The sequence below is a fragment of the Cryptotermes secundus genome, unplaced genomic scaffold (assembly GCF_002891405.2).
Source record: "Cryptotermes secundus unplaced genomic scaffold, Csec_1.0 scaffold516, whole genome shotgun sequence".
In the NCBI taxonomy this organism is placed as follows: domain Eukaryota; kingdom Metazoa; phylum Arthropoda; class Insecta; order Blattodea; family Kalotermitidae; genus Cryptotermes; species Cryptotermes secundus.
Window position 1 is genome coordinate 1,081,074 of NW_019745084.1, and position 22,354 is coordinate 1,103,427.

Here is a 22,354-nt window from a genome sequence, read left to right on the forward strand (position 1 = left end):
AGTGGCATTACAACAAGACAGACTCAACTGGAACTGTGAATCTCGACACAGTGTGGACATCTCTGTGCGACAAAGTCGAAACGCCTGGGAGTCACACAGGGCGTCTGCTGTACAGATCACAGGTACATCGCCCCTATATTTGCTCATTCAGGCGAGTGCTACACGACCTTTAAGCCTCTGTATTTGAAGCTGCTTGCTAACCTCGTGCATTTCTTATGTTTTAAGAATGTTAGATAATTATATGTTTAAGCTTATCGAATAAACTTGGCCCTTTTTTTATTATTGCTATTGGGGTGGGACTAAGTCCCTTATACTGCGGCCACTTCTGGCCTATTGTACCAGCCCCAGATGATAGGTGAAGGTGATTGTGGACCAATTGGTGGAATGAAGATTGGCAAGGGAAACCGAAGTACTCGGAGAAAACCTGCCCCAGCGCCACTTTGTCCACCACAAATCCCACTTGAGCAGACCCGCGATCGAACCCGGGCCGCCGCGGTGGGAAGCCAGCGACTAACCGCTTGAGCTATGGCGCGGCCAACTTGGCCCTTAGTTCGGTACTCCCTGTGCCATTATAATTGACGGTGTAAGAGGAACGCGACTCAATTTGAAGAACTCCTTATACTGCCACCGGTATTTTTCTCCGTTCTGTTGTTAAATCGGCGCGACAACTATATTTTGCGTTCACTAATGTTTAAACACTTGAGTAGACGTTCATTTTCAGTGAGCTCTAACACAGTGTTTCTCATACCGTTGGGCCGCGGTCTCACAAAGGTGGAGAGCCACTGCTCTAACATATCTGGCAGTTACATTACGGTCTAAGGCTAGTTAGTGTGTGTGGTGCATGCAGCATTCTTATATTGTCACGTGTATGAATGACTTTCGGACTTGCAACAGCGGCGAAAAGCGCTCAGTCATCTCACCTGTGTGCTTGTTCTCAGCCTGGAAGCTTTTCCGACTTGCAACAGCGGCGCAAAGCGCTCAGTCTCACCTGCGTGCTTGGTCTCTCAGCCTGGAAGCTTTTCCGACTTGCAACAGCTGCGCAAAGCGCTCAGCCTCACCTGCGTGCTTGGTCTGTCTGGAAGCTTTTCCGACTTGCAACAGCGGCGCAAAGCGCTCAGTCATCTCACCTGTGTGCTTGGTCTCTCAGCCTGGAATCTTTTCCGACTTGCAACAGCGGCGCAAAGCGCTCAGTCTCACCTGCGTGCTTGGTCTCTCAGCCTGGAAGCTTTTCCGACTTGCAACAGCGGCGCAAAGCGCTCAGTCTCACCTGCGTGCTTGTTCTGTCAGCCTGGAAGCTTTCCCGACTTTCAACAGCGGCGCAGAGCGCTCAGCCATCTCACCTGTGTGCTTGTTCCTTCGTAGCAATTAGGTTGACGTTATAAGCAATGAGGAACTGCCTGACCCCCACCATGGTGGCGCCCCACTGCGGCACGAAATTTGAGGGACCAAAATCTGGCTCCCATTCTGCGGTCTTGATCTGCGAACATAATGAGCATTTTATTTTTTTCCTGGGGTGAGCCTGAGTCCCCTTGGTACTGCGGCCACTGTTTGGTCTATTGTGCAAGCCCCAGATGATAGATGATGGTGACTGTTGTTAAATCAGTGGAATGAGAATTGGCAGGGGAAACCGAAGTACTCGGGAAAAACTTGCCCCAGTGCCACTTTGTCCACCATAAATTCCACGTGACCTGACCTGGATTCGAACACGGGCCGCTGTGGTGGGAAGCCGGCGACTAATCGCCTGAGCTATGGCGTGGCCAACATGATAATTACTAGCAGATTCTAAAAAGTTCTGACGATGTTGTATAACTCTCATAATTACTGATTTGTTGAACTTTGTCCACTGTCTGTTATTCTAAAAAGTTTTATAACACAGGGTTTCTGAAACTGGACCTGTCTACGTCCTTAGTGATTCAGGTTAGCTCTTTCTGAGGGACCCAACCCAGTAGGTGTCTCCCCCTCATCTGAAGACGGACACAGATGCAGTTTCCGAAACGTTGTGTTCTCTAGTTTTTTAAGAATGGTAGTTCTCAGCCATGATTACTGTCATCGAGCAAAGAGAGAGATTTCGCCCCCTAGTTTCGAACCTTTCACAGGAGAGTTCGGCGGATTTCTATCCGGACACTGTTTACATATCTCCCCAGGCTAGAGGCGTGGGGCCTTCTCCGAAACTCATCTCTACTGCAATAAATTTCCACAGCTCTGAAGGGGCACTTGCAGCTTCTTGTAAAGTGAGGGGAAAAAGTCCGAGCAGTGCTTCTCAACCACCGGGCCGGGGCCCAAATTGTACTGGGCCGCGAGAGGCTCTTCTGGTATTTGTCATTTTCATTTTCTAAGCACTTTTGTTGAATAAATATTTTACACTGGAAATATTCCGAGGAGAATAATATTTGTGTCGAGAAGCTCAGACACAGAACACCTAAATCTGTGTAGCAAATGTTAGTGACCAAGCAGCATATTTTTAAACATGGAAGTATTCGTGAATGATCAGGAATTTTCAGATATCCAAATCTTTCAACAGTCGGGAAAGGCAATACCGATCTTTATGACCAGTCATAAAAATTGCCTGCAAACCGATTACAACAATGGGCGGCATATCCTCTGTTCTCACAACTGGGCGAAATAACACCTGTGTTGCAAATGTCAGTGACCAATCAGCAAGGAAGTATAAAGAAAATAGTTCCACTGAAATTGAAGATCAAGGCAGTCTGTATCCGGTTCTCACATCTAGTAATACTGAATACTGTTTCTTCGCAAGTTCGCATTGCAGTGTGTAAGTGCTTGTTTCGAAACCTGAGTGATTTAAATTTTAATATGAATAAGAGACAGGGGACTTTGTTTAATTTTGCTGTTAAGAAATCTCGTATTGAAGGTGTTTGTGATTCTTTGATTGCTGCTTGTAATGAAGTATTAGGCCAGTCTGCGGCAAGTAAAATGAAAGATATCCCATTGTCGAATGATACAGTTGGTAGGCGGATATCTGATATGGCAGAAGGTACAGAAACGCAAGTCATTCAAAAAAATTAAAAAATCGAAATTGTTTGCATTACAACTGGACGAATTTACAGATATTCAGAAGAGCAGCATTTTACTTACGTATGTACGATATATTGACCATGATGAGAGTGACATGAAGGAAGACATTTTAAGTGTTTCTGAATTACCTACGCACACTGCCAGCAGTGAAATTTTCAAAGTTTTAAATGATTTCATTGAAGAGAGAGGTCTCAAATGGAAAAACTGCGTTGGAGTTTGCAATGACGGCGCTGCCTGTCCAACAGGTAGAAATTCAGGTTTGGTCACTAAAATTAAGGATATGGCGGGCAATAACTTAGTGTCAATACATTGCTACATTCATAGGCAAAACCTGGCCTCCAAAAAAAATGGCACCTGAGCTTAATGAAGTCCTGTCTCAATCTGTTAAGATTATTAATTAATATAAAAACAGTGCTTTAAATACAAGACTGTTAAAAGCATTGTGCGATGAAATGGGCTCTGATCATCAAAATCTTATTATCCGTTAGGAAGTTCGTTGGTTGTCCCGCTGTAAAGTTCTCAAGAGGTTATATGAACTCCGAAAGGAAGTCGAGCTCTTTCTAATTGATATGAAAAGTAACCTGTCCCATTATTTCCAGGATAAGAAATGGGTAGCCAGGCTGGTGTATCTCAGCGACATATTTTCTTACATGAACGAGTTGAATTTAAAACTTCAAGGTCCAGATATAACAATATTTAATGCGTGGAACAAGATCGAATCACTCAAAAAGAAACTCAAACTCTGGCTTAATATGATTGCAGAAGGAAACAGTGAAATATTTCAGTCGTACTCAGATTATATTATGGAAGCAGATGATTTCTATTCACAGAATTCAGTTTCAGATATTATTGCAGCCCACTTGAAGATGTTGTTGTCGTTTGAAAAATATTACCCCGAACATGAGGATCCCCGGAGGCAAAATATGTGGATTGTGAACCCTTTTGTTGAACACAAAGAGACAGCCCTTTCCCATGAAGAAATCCTTCAACTTGTTGAATTATCATCGGACAAAGGACTGGAAAGTACCTAATACTTCGAGTAATTCGAAATTCTGGATAAGAATGAAAAATTATTATCCAAATTTACATGAAATAGCGGTGAGGTTTCTTCTTTGTTTTTCCACCACATATCTTTATTAAACTGCATTTTCTGCCATGACTGTGCTTAAAACGAAACAGAGGAACTGCCTGCAACTTTCTGAGTGTCTCCGTTTGGCTCTCACTTCAATTCATCCCAGAATTAATAAGCTAACGGACGGAAAACAGAAACAGAAGTCTCACTAGCCTAACTAAAACCTCCAAACTCCGTTGTGATAAAAAAAATAAGTTTAACTTTCCAATTACTTACGAGTATAATTGCTGTATTAAAGTGCTGCGTCTTTAAAATCAGAATATTAATTAGTGTTGGAAGTAGTGTTTATAATTGAGAGATTCATACATTTTTATTTATCAAATTACATACTTTACATATATAATTATTTGGCGTGTGTATGTGATAAGTGTTTCACCGTCAAGTTGACATCCTTCTGCTTCCTCCCCTACTCAGCTGACTTCTATGGTGAGTTACAATGCATAAATATTATTCTCACTGCCGTTTTTTCAAACCAACATCATTAAAATCAATTTAATAATACAATAATCAATTTTACGCTGAATAACGTAAGTTTTGGTGATCAGCATGGGATATGTCAATGAAAATTAGCACAAATTAATTTAATGATGTTGGTCTGAGGAAACTAGAAAATGCTACAAGATTTCATTAGTCCAGTGATTGATAACTAATTTAAATGTAATTTTATGTTTGTCAACATGCCACACCGTATACATAAGTGTACTAATATTCTTTATGATTATGCTGTAATTAATTACTAATATTACGTTAGCTTAATGCATGGACTTTAACAAAACTGGAAAGGTATTTAGGAGTAAATTTGTTGGGACTGGGCCCTCGTCTTATAAAAAAAAGAACTTACTGGGCCGCGGTCTCACAAAGGTTGAGAACCACTGCTATAGAGAATGGCAGAAATTTTGGAAAGCCCAGATGAGACAGCTAGTGGTGCTCTAATTTGAGATGAGCTGTGGGGGCGCAGTTTTCCAACACTGCCTCATTTGGCCAAGCGAGAGTTGCTGTTTGAGTGCTATTTCGTCACCAAGAACTGAACTCTGGTAGTGCACAGTATCTGCCGAAAACCTCTGAAATTACAAACCAAGACGACAAATTTCTGACCACATTGTTGTGTATCGAGTCGGTTGGTTTGTTGCTTATTTATCGACGCTTTCAGGTAACGACGGATGATAAGATCATTAATGAATGATGCGATGCCTACAGTTCAGTCCTGAGGGAAACAGTCACAATCCCACTGAGTTAATCCAATCACTTTTCCTTGCGTCCTACTCCACCCGTATCACGTAAACTTGTATCTGCTGACTGACTGACTGACTGACGGTAACACGGTCAGCACAGTTAGGAATTATGGATTCAAACTACCCGATCCAGGAACAGGCCATCATGACCTAGAATTTTCGAAATTTTCCTCAGTCTCTCCGGGGAAAGTCCCTCAAATTAGGCCACCACCACTGTCATGCACATCCTATTAAATCGGTTATTCACATACCGGCCTATCATCTGACGTCAAGTAATGTGAGCTATAGGAAGGGTCGTTATGGAGGACTAGACAAGAAAAGGCTATTTGAGAATCTTGTGATTCAGACCATCGTGTAGAATCCTATCCCAACTCACTCTGGTGGCCAGGGCCTCGTACTCTCCAGCTCTGATCTGTGCTACAGTTTTGCGATAGTCCCGCGAGGAAGCAGCACCATACAGATATACGGGAACATCAAGTTCGCTCGCCAACAGGTGGCCTAGTTGCTTCGCGCACGAAACACACTCCGCTACTGTGATGTCACGCACTGGGATGAAAGGACAAACGTCCATTGCCCCCAGCCGTGGGTGCTCCCCTGCAACAGAGCAATTTTCACCCCATAATTGTGGCTTGTTGGACCACACAGGTGTCTAGTTGAAAATTACGGTCTTACAGATTGTGATGCAATGTAGTCTGGTCGATCATTACCGACGTTTCGGAGGGATGTCCAACCTTCATCTTCAGGGTAGAAGAGGTTTTTGATTCAGTTTGTCAGGCCCTGTGTACATCACCCTCTTTAAGGTGCGAATCTGCCGCTATCCTTTTCCGGTGCTTATTTTTCTTCCCATTCTGCCCGAAGCCCCAGTAAATGTCTACCAAACTACATGGCGTCACATCCCAAAATTCAGTAATTTTTATAGTTACAGACGCAAGAACCTCAAATCCCACCACATAATTACGAGGGAGAGTCAATAAATATGACAAATTGAAGTAGAGCAATTGTAGTGGCCGTTAGAGGTTGTTCTGTGTGTATCACTAGGTAGCAGCACAGTCCAGGTAGCAGACGCGCATGCGCATTTTCAGATATTTGTTTCGGTAATCAAAATGGTGACCGTGCTTGAGGGGTATATTACCGAAGAGCAGCGTTCTGTTGCGCGTTTCTTGTGGCCAAAATGACTCAATGCAAAGGGTATTCATAAACAAGTGTTTGTCGCGTGAAGCGTTTCACAGTTGGGTCGATAAATTCTCTCGAGAACGTTCGAAAGTCGCATATGATGCCCGACCAATGGCGGAAGTGGCTGAGACAACAGTCAAAATTCTTCCATTCTGCTGGTTTCGGCGCACTGGTAAAGCGATGGGACAAGTGTATCAATGTTGCTGTAGGATATGTCGAGAAATAAAATGGTTTCCATGTTCGAATATCACATGCTTTGCGTTTTATATCCATTATATATTTACCGACTCTCCATCGTACACTGTTACACAGTCTCGAATTGCCATGTTTCGCGTCTTGTTGTGTCACTACTATGTGAATACGACCGGCGATAACAACAATTTTACTCTTCAGTGAATTAACTGATATGCTCGTCTGTCGACAAAATAAGCCGGTTTACTAAGACGTTACTTTTGGCCGCGCCACACCTCAAGCGGTTAGTCGCCGGCTTCCCACCGCGGCGGCCCGGGTTCGATCCCGGGTCTTGTCAAGTGGGATTTGCAGTGGACAAAGTGGCGCTGGGGCTGGTTTTCTACGAGTACTTCGGTTTCCCCTGCCAATCTTCATTCCACCAGATTCTCCGTCATCATAATCACCCGGGGCAGAGTACAATAGGCCAATCGGCGGCCGCCGTGCCGAGTGGACCCAGTTGGACTCCACCCCCCCACTAAAAAAAGAACTAAAAAGAACGTTACTTTTGCTGTATGTTTCTATAATTTACGACCATCATCAGGCGTCTATAATCAGTAACACATCTAGTATGTTCATTCCTGGATCCATTGTTAAATACTCCTCGCAGTGGCGTAGTAAGTTGAGGCACTATGCTACAAGCCGGAAGGTCGCGGGATCGATTCCCCATGAGGTCACTGGATTTTTCAGTTGACCTAATCCTTTCAGCCGCACTAGGGCCTTGGGGTTGACTCAGCCCCTAACAGAAATGAGTACCAGGAATCTTCCTGGGGGTAAAGGGCGGCCTGTACGTAAGGCTGACAACCTCACCGCCACCTGTGAGCCGATTGTCTAGATAATGTGGGAGCCTCGACGTCTCACAACCCTATGGACCTCCACGGCCTGTTACAGGAATACCTTTACCTTTTTTAATTGCTAAGTAATCTTAGTCATGTAAAAGTTTTTACATAGGATTACAGTATTTAAATATATTAAAATAGTTATCTAAATTAACAAAGTTTGTTTTAAAATTATTGTTATTTTTGTAAACGTTATCCTAATATATATGTGGTTTTTATGGGTGGAATGGAGTCGGGGAAATGGTGCATATGTACCCTATATGATGTGTTCTGGAAACTACGGCCTCTATGGGGACTTTGGCATAATATGAGTGTACGTTGTCGGTGCTACTTCTTGCACGTATATAGTATATTGGTGGGGAAAGCCAGAAGGAAAGAGGCAAGTAGGTAGACCAAGCCGTAGGTGGGTGGATAATATTAAAGTGGATCTTTGAGAGATAGGATGGAGTCGTATGGACTGGATTCATCTGACTCAGGATAAGGACCAGTGGGGGGCTCTTGTGAACACGGTAATGAACTTCCGGGTTCCATAAAATATTGAGAAATTCTTGAGTAGCTGAGCGACTGGCGGCTTCTCAAGATGGGCTCAACTCCATGGAGTTGCTTGGTTGGTTGGGTCAGGACAGCCACTCGGCCGAAGTGAGGGAACAAGGGGTATGGGAGACAGCGCCAGGCAGGATGAGATGCTAACTAGCGATAGTTAAGCCTGCAGCGACTTCGCAACAAAAACTGTATCCCCATAAACAACGGCAATAAAACAATAAATTAAATTACGCAATGTGGAAAGAATGTGTGCTCAGTACTTCGTAGGGGCGGGCCTCAGCTGCTGCAAGCAGGACAGATTCCGCGAGGCAGACATCTTGTATTCAGAGAGCTTACGCTTCCCGCATGTGTCACATTGCCATGCTAGTGCTGCCGTCAGTTGAGAATCACGAAGGCTTCTAAAATTTCATACATTCGGAACGGACGGGTTTCCCGTTTAATCCATCTTTCTGTTTACGCAGGTGTTGCGTTTCCATGTGGGCTCTACGTTCACTTTCACACCACGAAACGTCCTTAATCATCCAGTTTTCAGGTCCTAACTTCAAGAGAGGATTTGTCCAGTTATCGGTTTTGCAGAGCGAGGCACGCCCACCTCTGCCATCTGTCGGCAACATACCCGTACCTCCAGCTCCCGCTGAAGGCCTCACTGTGCAGTGCGAGCTGGACGCCGTGACGTGTGGACAAATACATGTGGCTTCCTTATGCCGCGACTGACGATGGTATAGGTCAAAGGAAACATTTATAAATAAACTAACTCGTAAGTAACGGTACATGTGCACAGTCAGGAATTATGCGTGGGCCTTTGCAGCCTTCAGACAGAGTGAATCCCTGGGTTCAAACCTAGAATCCCTGGTTGGACATTGTTGGTGGGAGATCTGTGGTTTCTTGCGGCGATGAAACACCACGCTGTCTGACACGTGATAGCGATACCACTACCGCAGTTGATCCACCCAGCCTCCTATTCAACGGGTACCGTGACTAAAGTTGCCGGGGCTTGAGGGTGACTGCTGACCTCCAAGTAGTGCCCAGATCAAGGAAAACGTGGTTCTATATAGCCACTTTCCCATACGCCTTCATGGCTTAGTGCTTAATTACTTAAGCACAGGAACAACTTTACGGTTTACCACCGTTCATCCCTGTGTTCTGCTTCTAAGCCATCGCGGTTCTTGGGCTGTTTTTACTCGGAAACACTTGCTCCTTTAGGCTGGGGCCACACGAGCGCACAAAATGCGTCCGTTGTAGAAATAAACGAGAGAGGCGAATGCTACGCTTTCTTCTGGCTCCATTGCAGACAAAAAACTACGCACCGCATTCTGCACCTGTGTGGTGTTCTCAGCAACGTCCGTTACAACGGGCGCATTTTGTGCGCTCGTATGGCCCCAGCCTTAGGCACTGGGTGGGATTGGTTGGACGCCGTGTCAGCCCAGTGTGGGCTCACGTACAGAGCACAGAAACAAACATGGACACACAACGGCCGCTACGGACAGAGATTCTAATCTTGAATCTGAACAATGCAAGACGTGAGACCAGCAGGCATTTCAGGAACAAAAAGAAGGAATATCTGAAAGACAAAATTGATGAGCTTGCAATGAACAGTAAGAACAAGAACATCAGAGATTTGTATGGAGGAATAAATGACTTGAAGAGGGGTTACCACTCTAGCAGTAACTTAGTGATGGATGAGAATTGTGATCTGCTTGCAGAGTCCCACGACATTTTGAATAGGTGGAGGAACTACTCTCAGTTATTGAATGTACATAGGGTCAGTGCTGTTAGGCAGACAGAAATCCATACAGCTGAGCCGTTAGTACCTGATCCAAGCCCTTTTGAGGTTGAAAGTGCTATTGCGTGAATTGAAACGGTATAAATCGCCAGGTAGTTATCAAATTCTGGCAGAACTTATTCAAACAGGAGGTGAAATATTACGTTCTAAGATCCATAATCTAATTACTCATATTTGGTATAAGGAAAAATTGCCTGATCAGTGGAAGGAGTCTATTATTGTACCAGTTCACAAGAAGGGTGATGAAACTGCCTGTAGTAATTATCGGGGGATATCACTGCNTCGTATCCAGAATGGTCTAACACAAGGAGAAGCTTTAACACAATTCCTTTTTAACTTTTCTTTGGAATGTGCCATTAGGAAGGCCCTCGAACATCTGTCAACTGCATTTTGTAACTGAGTTTTAGACCTCGTCAGAATGAAGCCACTAATTATACCGTGTTTTATAGCATGCTTATTGTGGGGTGAAACTGCCAGGTTCCATAGGACTTAAGCAGTAAACAGCTCACTGTTTCAGCCCCGGAGACAAGAGCAATGAAGCATTTGGTGGAATGAGAATTGCCAGGGAAAACCGAACTACAGTAAACCCTCCCTAATCCGTTACACTTAATCCGGATAGAAATATGGAAAATTCTGTTCACAGTTGAGTACAAACTTTGAAAGGCACGTGACATTTAGGAGCAAGAGGACTTTCAGTCTGTGTTGAGGGCAGCTGGAGGGACTGAAATCACGCAAGAACGTATCCAAGATTGGCTTGAGCTGGATGAGGGAGACCCTGGATTTCAGCTTCTGACAGAGGAAGAAATTGCTGCGGTGATTTTTTTTTTTGTTTTTATATTCATCAGCACTACCTATACGAGTATTATTAAAGTTTTCATTTTTTTTTCTAGTTTATTTTCTTGTCTTTTCGGGTTCATTCATAAATCCGAATTAGCGAGGGTACACTGTACTCCGGGGAAGTTGTGCCTCAGGTCCAATTCGTCCAACACAGTTAGGACATTAAGTCACACGGGACTGAACCCGGTCCTCCTCGGTGAGAACGGAGTGTCTTCCCGTCTGAGTTACGGCCGGCCGGCCGGCCGTTCACCGGTGAAACCAGGCCGACAACTGGTTCGATTCAAACTGCAGCCTCACCTCACCTTTGTGAACTGCCATGTCGATAAGTCTGTGCGCCGCCTTGGCCCCATTGAGGGCCCCCTTCACGACTGCCTCCGGATCCCCCACGAACGTGTACACTGTCCTGTTTGTAGAGGCACCGGGATCGACGTCGAGCAGAGTACATCCCACTGTGTCACGGATGGCTGTTGCAATGGCATCGATGACCTGCGGGCAGTGGAAACAGGCTGAAGCGACAGCAGCACCTCCCCATATTATAGCGCCCCGTTTCAAGAATTGTCCAAATTGGTGACCACCGTGGAGGATACACAGGTCATATACTCCAGTTCAAGGTCACAACACCGTTTTCTCTTCCGTTGACAACCCGGCAAACTTGCTATGGTAACTCACAACTTAAAATGTTAGTTCTGCTTTTGCCACGCGGTAGCGTAGTTGGTTGAGGCACTGTGCAACAGGTCGGAAGGTCGCAGGTTCGATTGCCGATGAGGTCATTGGATTTTTCAATTGACCTAATCCTTCCAGCCGCACTATGTCCTTGGGTTTGACTCAGCCTCTTAACAGAAATGAATACCACGAATTTTCCTGGGATAATGGGCGGCCGGCCAGCGTGTAGGCTAACAGCCTCACCGCCTTCTGTGAGCCGATTGTCGGGAAAATGTGGGAGCTTCGACGTCTCACAACCCTATGGGCCCCCACAGCCTGTTACAGGGATAGCTTCACCTGTACCTCTATATGACTTCAGGCAATCCTCCTACCTGTAGTTGCCCCCCCCCCGATCAGTCTCTGAATTACGTAACAAGCAGGGTAGCGCGGTACCGGTTCGGGCTTGTATTCGAGAGATGTTCGGCTAACCTGACTGAGAAATTTCGTGGCTTTTCTCAGTCCTTCCGCAGCTGTGTAGTCCGAGTTACATACGTAACTATATATGGCTACATAAATACGTAAATGAGATGTTACAATTGCAGCCCCCCGTTGTGATCGTATCCCGAAATTATCTCTGTTCACGGATCAGTTTATTATTACTGTTATTATATTGTTGTTATTATTATTATTATTATTATTATTATTATTATTATTATGTTTGTAGGGACGTTGACGTCTTTGGACCAAAAACTCTGCTGAAACATATTTTATACTGAATTAATTAAAATATTATTACTATTGTTATTATTATTATTATTATTATTAGTAGTAGTAGTAGTAGTAGTAGTAGTAGTAGTAGTATTGTTGTATACTGCTGTAACCGTACTGCCAACCTCAGTTTTATTTAATTTAGTATCATGTATTGATCCATGTCAATTACCATGTTCGATTAGGTTTACTTGTAACATGCAGCAAATGGACGAGAGGTACATAGGCTATTTCTTGCTCTCAAGGAGGAGTTTAGCCAAACTCTCGAATGAACATGACAAAAGAAAAACGACTGGTCAACGCAGATACAAAGTGAAACAGGAAGGACCCCCACAGCTTGATTCCTTAGAATTTTACTCGAAATTTTGCTTGTCGGAATCCTTTGAGAATACCATATGTGACAGTTTTTGAACATCGTAACTTTTAGAGACGCGTGCCAGCAACTCACAGTAAGCTGGTGCGCTGTCAGAAACAACGTTAGGGCTTTTAGAGTCCAAATCCCCGCAAATCCTTAAACGGATTGGAGGAATAGTTAATGAAGTGTACTCCAATTTTTCAGAAGTGATCAATCCTCGAAATTTAAGGTATTGGCTTGGGGACTGAACCGAGAAAGTCATTCCGCTGAGTTAGGTGTTTTTCAACTCAAGAACCATCCGGACGCAAAATCTGCATCCCTCCGAAATTTGTTATAAATTATGTAAAATCTGTGGACTTACTACGCTTAAAGTATTCTAAAGTATAAACTGTGTGTCCCAAAGTGTGATTGAAACGGTAACTTAAAGTACCAGTTAAGTGGAATTTATAATATCGAAATTACACGTATATTTGAAAACCAGTAAACAGTTCAGTATTCAGACGAAAATCAGCGTGACACCTAACTTAACAAGCAAGTGTAATCAAGTGTTTCCAAGTCAATCATCACCCTAATAGGAATAAAGTGTATGTGTGTGTGTGTGTTATAACAGGAGTTTCCCACTTCCCTTCCTGAGCGAGACCCTGCCAATCGACCTGAGAACAGAACCTTAGCTCTACCGGAGAACTAGCTACCCTCATGAATCTCTAAACTGATAGTATCAGTTTACTGGCGCCCAAATTACAACCCGTTATCCCAAAGATCAGGGGTGTGTAAATGGTGATAAGTGGAACAGGGTAAAGCCAGCTGTAGCCGCCGCCTCCAGTAGCAGCCCAGCAGCCAGCGGCCGGTGACGACAGTTAATGTAAGTGGACGGAGAGACTGCTCTATTTGAAACTCGAATTGTTCTTCGCTGTCATATTGTGGCTTTGTCTGTATGCGTTTGTGTCTTTATTCATGCTCACTTTGTAATTAATGTAGTCTGTGATATTTTGTATTGTTTTTTAATTATTTCTGTGTATTTCTATCTATTCGTGCTAACTTTGTAATTGGTCTCTGTGCTGTTAAGTTTTCACGTAAATAAACACGAATTGAATTATTATTATAATTAGTAGTAGTAGTAGTAGTAGTAGTAGTAGTAGTAGTAGTAGTAGTAGTAGTAGTAGTAGTAGTAGTATCGTTGTTATTATTGTTGTTGTTATTATTATTGTTGTTATTATTATTATTATTATTATTAAAACAGTGTATTGAGACTTGTTCTGTGCTACATGACAAATGGAAAGTGTCTGGAACAATCCAATGATCGACACCAGTCGACACAGGGCGCAGCCAATGCCTTCCGCCCACCAAGATGCACTTGCGCCGACTCTCACTGAGGGCGCCACGGCGCGACATCGGAAAACACGGAAAGGACTCGGTGTGTGTTCTGGTGTGAAGACACACCTGCCACGTGCAGCTAGGACGCCTTGGGCTAGAAGCTGCCCACCTGGCTTTTGCGTGCATGAGTGGTACAAAGATGTGTTTGCGAGAAGGAAACAAGCAAACCAGGCGTCCACAGTGTTAAGACACCCGTCTGTCCGTAATCAACGTACTGACACTGAATATAGGCTTACCGCCCTCGAAATGTTTAGGGAGTGCTCACAGTGTCAGCAGCAGACACCCAGGAACCAGGAAGCGCTCGGCAAGGAGATGTCAGGACTGACTCAGCAGGCGTAGCCCGCACGCAAAATTCGCAGCGCGGTCGTTATGAAGACACCTTCTGGGCCAAGCCGCCGTGCAGATGGTTTTGTCTGAACAAACAAGTGACTCGTCTGCCTTCATAAATTCCACGTGTCTTGTAAAGTAGGTATTCAACTGTGAACAGAATTTTTCTAAGTTCGATCCGGACTGGCAAGGGTTTACAGGAATTATTATATATAACGAACGATCCAGAGTGTTTTTAAAATTAATTTTATTAGCCTGCGTGGAATTCTGTTTTAAAATTATTGTCACTTTGAATTGGGAAAGGAGATGCAATTGGTACGTCGGTGTTAAATGTTACACGAGTATTCAGGCTAAATCTTTTGATTGTATCTGAGATCTTGCAATGACATTTCAATAGATCACACGACTGCATGTCCCTGCAAACCGGAGTGGCTTTGCAACGGGAGCTTCTCCCGCGTCATGTGAACATGACAGGAAATTCGGGGCTAACGGACAGACATAACGAAGAGCAACGCCGGTATCTCTTGAATACCAGGAACAAGGAAACTTCGGCCTCTGATTGAAAACAGAAACGTGGTCTCGTCTTTCAGAACCGGACTCCAACATTAACAGGTGTTACATTGGGGAACGTAGGTTACCTTTCATGAGCGTTTCGCAGTTTTTCTCAGCCTCCTCCCCGGTTAATTCGAATATGTCACGCCCTCTTCCCTTACCCTGTCTCAGTTGTTCAGAACAATTTTCCCAGCAGATGCAATATAGTCTTCAGTTCTTAAGACGTTGCATTTCAGAATTAACTTCTGGCCACACTGAACCTTCTTACACATTCGCCATGGCACCTTGGATGGCTGGGGATCGGCCAGCCGCAAGTTTTCTGCCATGCAGAACGCTAGAAACACAGACAAACGCGGAGATAACATCCATGCACCGAGTGGAATTGGAACTCATGACCTCAGTAGTCGAGCTGTCGAAGACGGTAGGCGCAACCATTGTGACTGCTGATACGGTCACGTGATGGAGTGACTGTAGACGGGTTCTTGGTTGGTAATCGTATTTATTGGACACTCCAGGGAAGCGTTTGTGTTTGCATTAATCTGGAAGTGCCCCCCCCCCTCTTGCGGGCAGATCTTGTCCAAATACACAGCCGAGACGGAAACACGAAGTTGGTGACCTTCTGTGTGTTTGCTTGCTTACAGCATCTGTAAACAGGGACTCGAATGGCTTTTGTGCTAATTATGAATTCCTTTTCAACATCTCAGAATACACAGTGTTAGTAAAGCTCAAGAATGATAGCTGATGGACAGAGTCCTTCATGAGAAGGCGATAATGGCCCAGCCGGTAAAGAAGCTAACACGGAATCAGAATGTCACAGGAACCCAATACTTGAAGCCGTAATTAGGTAAATTCAGTCATATCCGAATACTCTGAAACGCCTTTGAATATTGTGCTTCTGCGTGCATGCTCTCTAATATGAGTGCAGATCCGGCCGTCTTGATATCATTGCTCCAGCTGACCAATGTGATGCGCTGTGCTTAGTAGTCGAGAAGTACCGGGTTCGAGAATTACCCTGTGGATCCTCCATCTTTTAAGATTTTTCGTGGTTTTCCTCTATTTCTCTAGATAAACACTGCATTAATATAGGCCACGACTCCGTCTCATCATTCATAATCATTCTACCATCCAAAGCTGTATAAAATATGACTTTCGAAAAGCGTCGTTAATTAAATCCAGAATGGCCCAATTGAACATGTGAAAGCATAGATTTTGTATTATTGCGTGTCTTGCCCATTGTTACCTCATTGTTGATATCGTTATTGTTGTGGCCATTTTTAGCCTACTTTCCTTATTTTTAAAAAATAAAAACAAGTTTATGAGATTACCTTGCTGTTTGTGGATCTCCCTCCTAACCTTTTTTCGTTTTCTATGCGGTCCGTATCGTATCGAAGGAAATTAGGTGATTAGTTCTTCCCAAATCTTATTATTATTGTTCTTATTACAATTACTACACTACTTTACTGGTTTGAGTCACAGTTATTTTGAGATAGTGAATCTTGTCCACAAGTGACAGTATGTGCTATATGAGGGATCGGCCCATAACATCACATGTCGGCTTATTATATCAGAGAAAATGCTAAAAATCTTCAGAGATACTCTTATAGTGTCGCAAAGGGTTGTACCACCCCTGTAGGAACCCTGAGTCTCATGTCTGGTCATGCCCTCCACTAAAATCTATACCGTGTCAAAAGGTTGACCTGCTGCCACTTAAAAATGTTATATCTACCCCTGCCATTTTCATAAATCAGTGGAGTCCTGGAGTATATCCTTCAACTAACGTTGGTGTAACTTGATATTCGTGAGGGGTTCATGTCTCGAGACATTGGACTGCAACTTTAGTTTGTTCTTAAGAACAAGAGAAGAGTTGAAGGGTGCATTTTGTCTGGGCTGTTGCTAGGAGAAGGCAGGCCAAGCTTACGTCCGCCACACAGTTCAATAAATCCTCTATATTCTGTAGTGAGTACAGCCAACTGACAATCATCATCACGGAATTATTACGCTACCGCTCGGCCAACGTAATTCAGTCGACCCACCAACATCTTGGGTCAAGACCGCGACAAAAATTTGGTGTCAGGTATGGGGTTGCAAATCTGCGAAGTGAACGAATTCTGCAGATTGTAACCAGTACAGATAGAGGAAGAACTCCTTAAGCACAACCAGCAAGGTGACCGGTAGCGACCAAGCGCGCTATCGACATTAGCAGAGTGGAGGACTGGCAATTGGCGTACGTGATAGCGTGTGGGCCATTCCCGAAGGAGGTCATCAGCAGGACTATTTCCAAGAAAGTGTCGATCCGGGGAAGTTGGTTTCCCATTGCTGTGCAGTACCAGGGCGATTCCAAGAAGGGGACGTCATTCCTCCGGTGGAGGAGGTGAGCTGTTGTCGACGTGACGCCGTTAGACTGGCCAAGAGTTGGTGTCCGAGTCCGAGTTGCCAGATGGTGTGTCCAGCTTCGCTTAAGAGGCAAGCGAGGCGCGAAGACGACCACTGGAGGAGGGAGCAATCCAGTGCACAAGGTAAGTCACTCTCGACAACCCGTTCCTTCTGTCCACGTCTGTATACCTGAAGAAATGGCTGACGAATATATAAGTGTCAGTGATGCTTTCAAATTGGTAGCTGAACCGTTTAGCGGGGACAAACGCAAATTGAAAGAGTTTTGCGAAAATGTCGATGCAGCTTTTGGGCTAATTGACCGTAATAAATGTGATTTATTTTACAAGTATGTACGCACTCGTATAACAGGCGAGCCGAAGGCAAAATTACTTGTTCGCCAAGATGCCCATGATTGGGCTAGTGTTAAGGCCGTACTGAAGGAGCACTATGCTACTAGGAGAACATTAGATTTTTACGCTTGCACCATGTTCAATGCCCGACAAGCCAAACATGAAACAGTAGCTGAAAGGTGCAGTAGGCTTGACCAGTTGAGTTCAGACTTCAGAGACGCGGCTATAGAAGGCGCGACTTCGTCTGAAATGTGCGGTATCACAAAGTTGGTATCCAAGTTAGGCAAGACAGGTTTCATAGAGGGGCTAGCGAATGAACAGATACCGTAGTTCGTGCTAGGAACCCTACACACATTACAGAAGCCGCTGAGATAGGTACTGAGGAAGAAGGCGCATAACTTTCTGCTAAAGAAAAAGCATATAGCGTATCTCAGTACAATGACCGAAGTAAGGATGTTCGTTGCAGTAACTGCCGACGTTTCGGGCAAGTCGATAGAGGTAAAAGTGGCAGCTCCTGCAGAGAAAGTTTCTAATTTTTGTAATATGCCAGGTCATGTCGCATGAGTTTGGAATACACGCTCAGGCAGCCAACTGACAATAATCATCACTGAATTATTACGCTACCGCTCGGCTAACGTAATTCAGTCAACCCACCAACATCTTGGGTCACGGCAATAGAACTGTTGGGTAATTTAAAATATATGGAAAGTTTCCAAATCCCAAAAATATTTCCAGACAATCGGTCGAAAGGAATCAGACCGAGGACGTCCAGGGATTTTTTTCGATGTGCCAGAAATTTTAATGGCTGCGTGCAGAAACTGGCCAGGCCAAGCGGGCTAGCGTCTGCAGCCCGGTTAGGATTGGAACTCACCATCGCAACGCATGAGGCCACCAAGTCGGCTGACTTCATCCTTTCTGAAACGCAGCAAGAAGGAATCCGAAATTAGCGTACGTTTATCAGTTTCCAGTAATTCAAAGTATTGTAAGGTTGCCTCTGTCGCGGAAGCGGAAATGAGAAGCAAGAATATAATGTAGTTTCATGTTCGGATTTTACTTCCTGAAATTCAGCATGAGTAAATGTTGCTGTCATAGGGAATTAACTGTGACCGTCCACAGAATATATTATCACATGTACGAGTGACTATAGACGGGGTTCGGATTGGTAATTGGATTTACTGAACCCTTACAGATCGTAACTACACGTAATTATAGCGCTATCGCTAATTCAAACAATCTACAGCTTACTATAGCACGCACTAAGCCTCCTCAGTCTTCTGTGTCTTCACCGGTTGTCTGGTAACGGCTTCAACGCCATAGCATCCTCAGCTTCCGTGTTCACGTCCTTACTGGCCGGCGTATTTCTCACAACTAACTAATTGCCCTGCTTATAACACCTCCGCACAGACCGCATAGAGAACACCGCTCGTCATTGTAGTTCAGTTGTTGCCGTGGGAACATGTTTGCTTGCGAAGCCGTTACTCAGTAACGGCTCCCCTAGCAACGGGTCCACATGCTACAATATGAATGATATTCTGAGAGACTACTGCAGAAAATAAAACACGAAAGGAGACAGAGAGATGAGAAGAGAATAGAAGCTGCTAGTGTGCCTGCAGCATCTCCAGGGGCGTAGGCAACCGAGCAGTACATGACAGACTTCATTTGTAGCTAAGGTTCGGAGAACAAAGGACATTTGCATTAATGCCTCTGATAGTGCCATAGCTCAAGCGGTTAGTCGCTGGCTTCCCACCGCGGCGGCCCGGGTTCGATTCCGGGTCTGGTCAAGTGGGATTTGTGGTGGACAAAGTGACGCTCGGGGCAGGTTTTCTCCGAGTACTTCAGTTTCCCCTGCCAATCTTCATTCCACCAATTATCCTCACCTACCATCTGGAGCTGGTACAATAGGCCAGAAGTGGCCTCAGTACAAGGGACTTAGTCCCACCCCACTAGCAATAAAACAGAAGCCCTCTTATAACCCTGACTGGCACTGTGAGAGCACCATCTTCTACAGCCGTGGTAGTAAAGCCGTTCTTTATACAAATTAATTTATAACTCTGTCTTTCGGGTGAAGTGTGCAGTTTAAAGTTATCTAGAACATAATTATGGAAGGGGGATAGCTAAGTAGGTATAGCAGAGGGCTTCGGTGTGGAGGCCGGAGTTCGATCCCCGGCAGATACAATAGATTTTTCTGTACTGCGTAGAGCTGAAACTGGCTCTGAGGCCCACCGAGAGTCTTATATACTGAGTGGCGGGGCTAAAGCATTCGGGGCGTGAAGCTGACGACTCACCCCATCTAGTTCCGAGGTGATGGAGATATGCCTCCGCTCCCCCATACAACTCTTCATGGCGTGGTGCTTAATGGATTAAGCACAGGGAGAACTTAACGTTTTTTTGCCTTTAAAACGTAAGTATAGCTCACGGACCAGAATTCCTGTCTGTTCAACAAGATCTCAGGGTCGTTGATTTTGGTTCTTCCTGTATTTTGGAAACACACTGTAGTACATTTAGAATAATGACGTAACGAAATGCGTAACTTTCTGATGATGATGATACTGCCTCTGAGGTATTTTAGACACAAAATAGTGTACATATGTAATTGGGAGGCAATTCTCAGTTATTTAGTTTACATATTTACAGTTTGTTTAGAAGTGCTGTGAATGACCTCGAGGATCATATTGTAGCAGTGCAGGCAGATTTTGTTGGGCATCTGACTAGTGCCAGACGCTGTCATGTAGCAATATACGCAGGTGCTCAGAAACCACTGTCGTTTTAGACGTTCTTCGTAAATGAAATCCCTCAGGAACACGCTGGAGGCGATTTCCAGAGATTATCGCAATTGCCAATGCCGCAGCACGTCCGAGGGGACTCACCAACTTGACTCGTTCGACTGATAAGGAATTTACATCCGATCATTTGAATTGGTGGTTCGTTGTTATAAGTATTCGTGGGGATGCGAACGTCATCAGAAATTCTATCTTGACTCGAGATTTTGGACAAATCCTGCCAACCGAGTTTGTTTCAAGAGTTGCTCTCGGAGAACAGACGCCCTTGAAGGTTCTGCATCCAAGTGAACGTCTAGCTCTGACGACTATGTGTAATCAAGTGTCAGATTGATGTTCGGCAAACAACAAAATAACTGCGTGTATCAATCACGAATCGGACAGCCGACACTCCTTGGATCCCGCGCTGTAATCCTTAACTTCCACTGCGCACATTCCACATTGCTCTACCGGAATTACTGCTTATCTTACCTGAGAAACGGTTGCAGTTACGGGGTGTGGTGCACAGCTTTGAGACTGCGGTGATCAGCTCGGAGCAGCTACAATATTGATGGCGATTTTCTGAATCATGTAGAATCATACGCGATTAAGGAACTGAAAAGGGTTTGGTAGAAAATTTCGTGACCTATTTAGCGGTATTGCCCAAACATTTGCCTGGAGGAAATAAGGAAAACCAAGAATAAACTCGGTTAAGTCAGTCAATGTCCCTGCCGAGGTATTAATAGAGCACTTCCTTAACCGACCAAGCGAACTGTGGTAACAGTGACGCTGTAGAATTGTATTCGGTTCGAATCTTGTCCTGCACACCATTATCCTGAATTAGTTTTTCGTGTTTATCCTCAGTCCCTCATACCAGGATAGTACCTCTATTGGGCGATGACCACATATTTCCAGCTCCTTTTCACTGCAGCATCCACAACCCATCCCGTCGTCTGGGATATGGCAGCGTCGTAGACTGACCCCCCAAAGGCGGAAACTTGTCCCGATGCGCATGATCCCGCGGGGGTCCGTTCAGCACAGCACGTGCAGCGCGGGGCGATGGAGCCTTACCTTTTGGTCTCGACCTTCGGAGAAATTCGGCACGCACTCCACGACCTGATGCATGTCTTCCTTCACTGCGGAACGCGGTGGCAGCGCTGCTGTTTAGGGAGCAAACAGTCACAGACTGGGGTTCCGATCGAACCGCGAGGAAACGTCGTCACCTGCAGAAACAGCTTCTCTTTCCACAAGCCTACAGCGTCGTAACCTTCAGAGCGAGAGTGTGATAAGGCACTCATTCGCGAATTCGATGCGCTTTTTCCCTGGCTCTTTGCCTTATTTCTTGGACATGAAACGCGTGCGCATCTTCGTGATTGGTAATCCAACTGTGGCGTGTACAGCCATTGCTATGCAACGACCGCGAGATAAACAGATATACCAGAGCCGTTTCTAGGCAACGGCTCGGGAAACAAGTTGCCGTTGCAACGAATATGCATGGAAAAGGGGTGTTTCTGCGTGGTCCGTGCTGAGATGTTATAAGCGAGGGACATGGTTAGAGTCAGTTGTTAGTCTGTGAAGAGGAAAGCAGGAGTTTGGTATGAGAGGGCCGCCAGCCTGGGAGTTAAGAGGACTGCTGGAGTTCAGATGTCAGCTGAATCTGGTAGCTGAGGTACGGCGATAGCTCGAGAAACCAGAATAATGGGACGTCCACCAATGAAGCCGCTACCAGGCAACGGCAAGTGGAGACTGTAATAGACTGAGGATACTACTCTGTGTGTGATAGAGATCTGTAATGTGTAGTCACGGGTCGTGTGTAGAAATGGTCAGTAAATCGAATCACCAATCCAAACCCCGTCTGTAGTGACACACATACACGTGACACTATTTTATATTCAGAGATTTTAGTCATGGCTTCCTCAATCTCTCCAAGAGAACACAGAATGTTATCTCTTCTTTGCCACATGCCATTTCATTCAGCGATGTACAGTTCTAATTTATTTAGTTTCTGGGGGGGGGGGTGAGACTGAGTCCACTTGGTACGTTGCCCACTCTTT

The 22,354-nt window shown here is 44.8% G+C and overlaps 1 protein-coding gene across 1 annotated transcript in view; it reads right to left on the reverse strand.

Moving 5' to 3' along the window:
- The window catches only part of LOC111874903 (formimidoyltransferase-cyclodeaminase), a 43,253-nt gene extending 21,760 nt beyond the window's left edge, over window positions 1-21,493 (reverse strand). The window contains exons 1-4 of the mRNA XM_023870767.2: window positions 21,372-21,493; window positions 11,106-11,289; window positions 5,777-5,994; window positions 1,341-1,477 (exon numbers count right to left, since the gene is read on the reverse strand). Of these exons, the coding sequence (XP_023726535.1) occupies window positions 1,341-1,477; window positions 5,777-5,994; window positions 11,106-11,289; window positions 21,372-21,425 (593 nt within the window). The 5' untranslated portion in view covers window positions 21,426-21,493. The remainder of the gene's footprint in view (window positions 1-1,340; window positions 1,478-5,776; window positions 5,995-11,105; window positions 11,290-21,371) is intronic.
- Window positions 21,494-22,354: the final 861 nt, after the last annotated feature.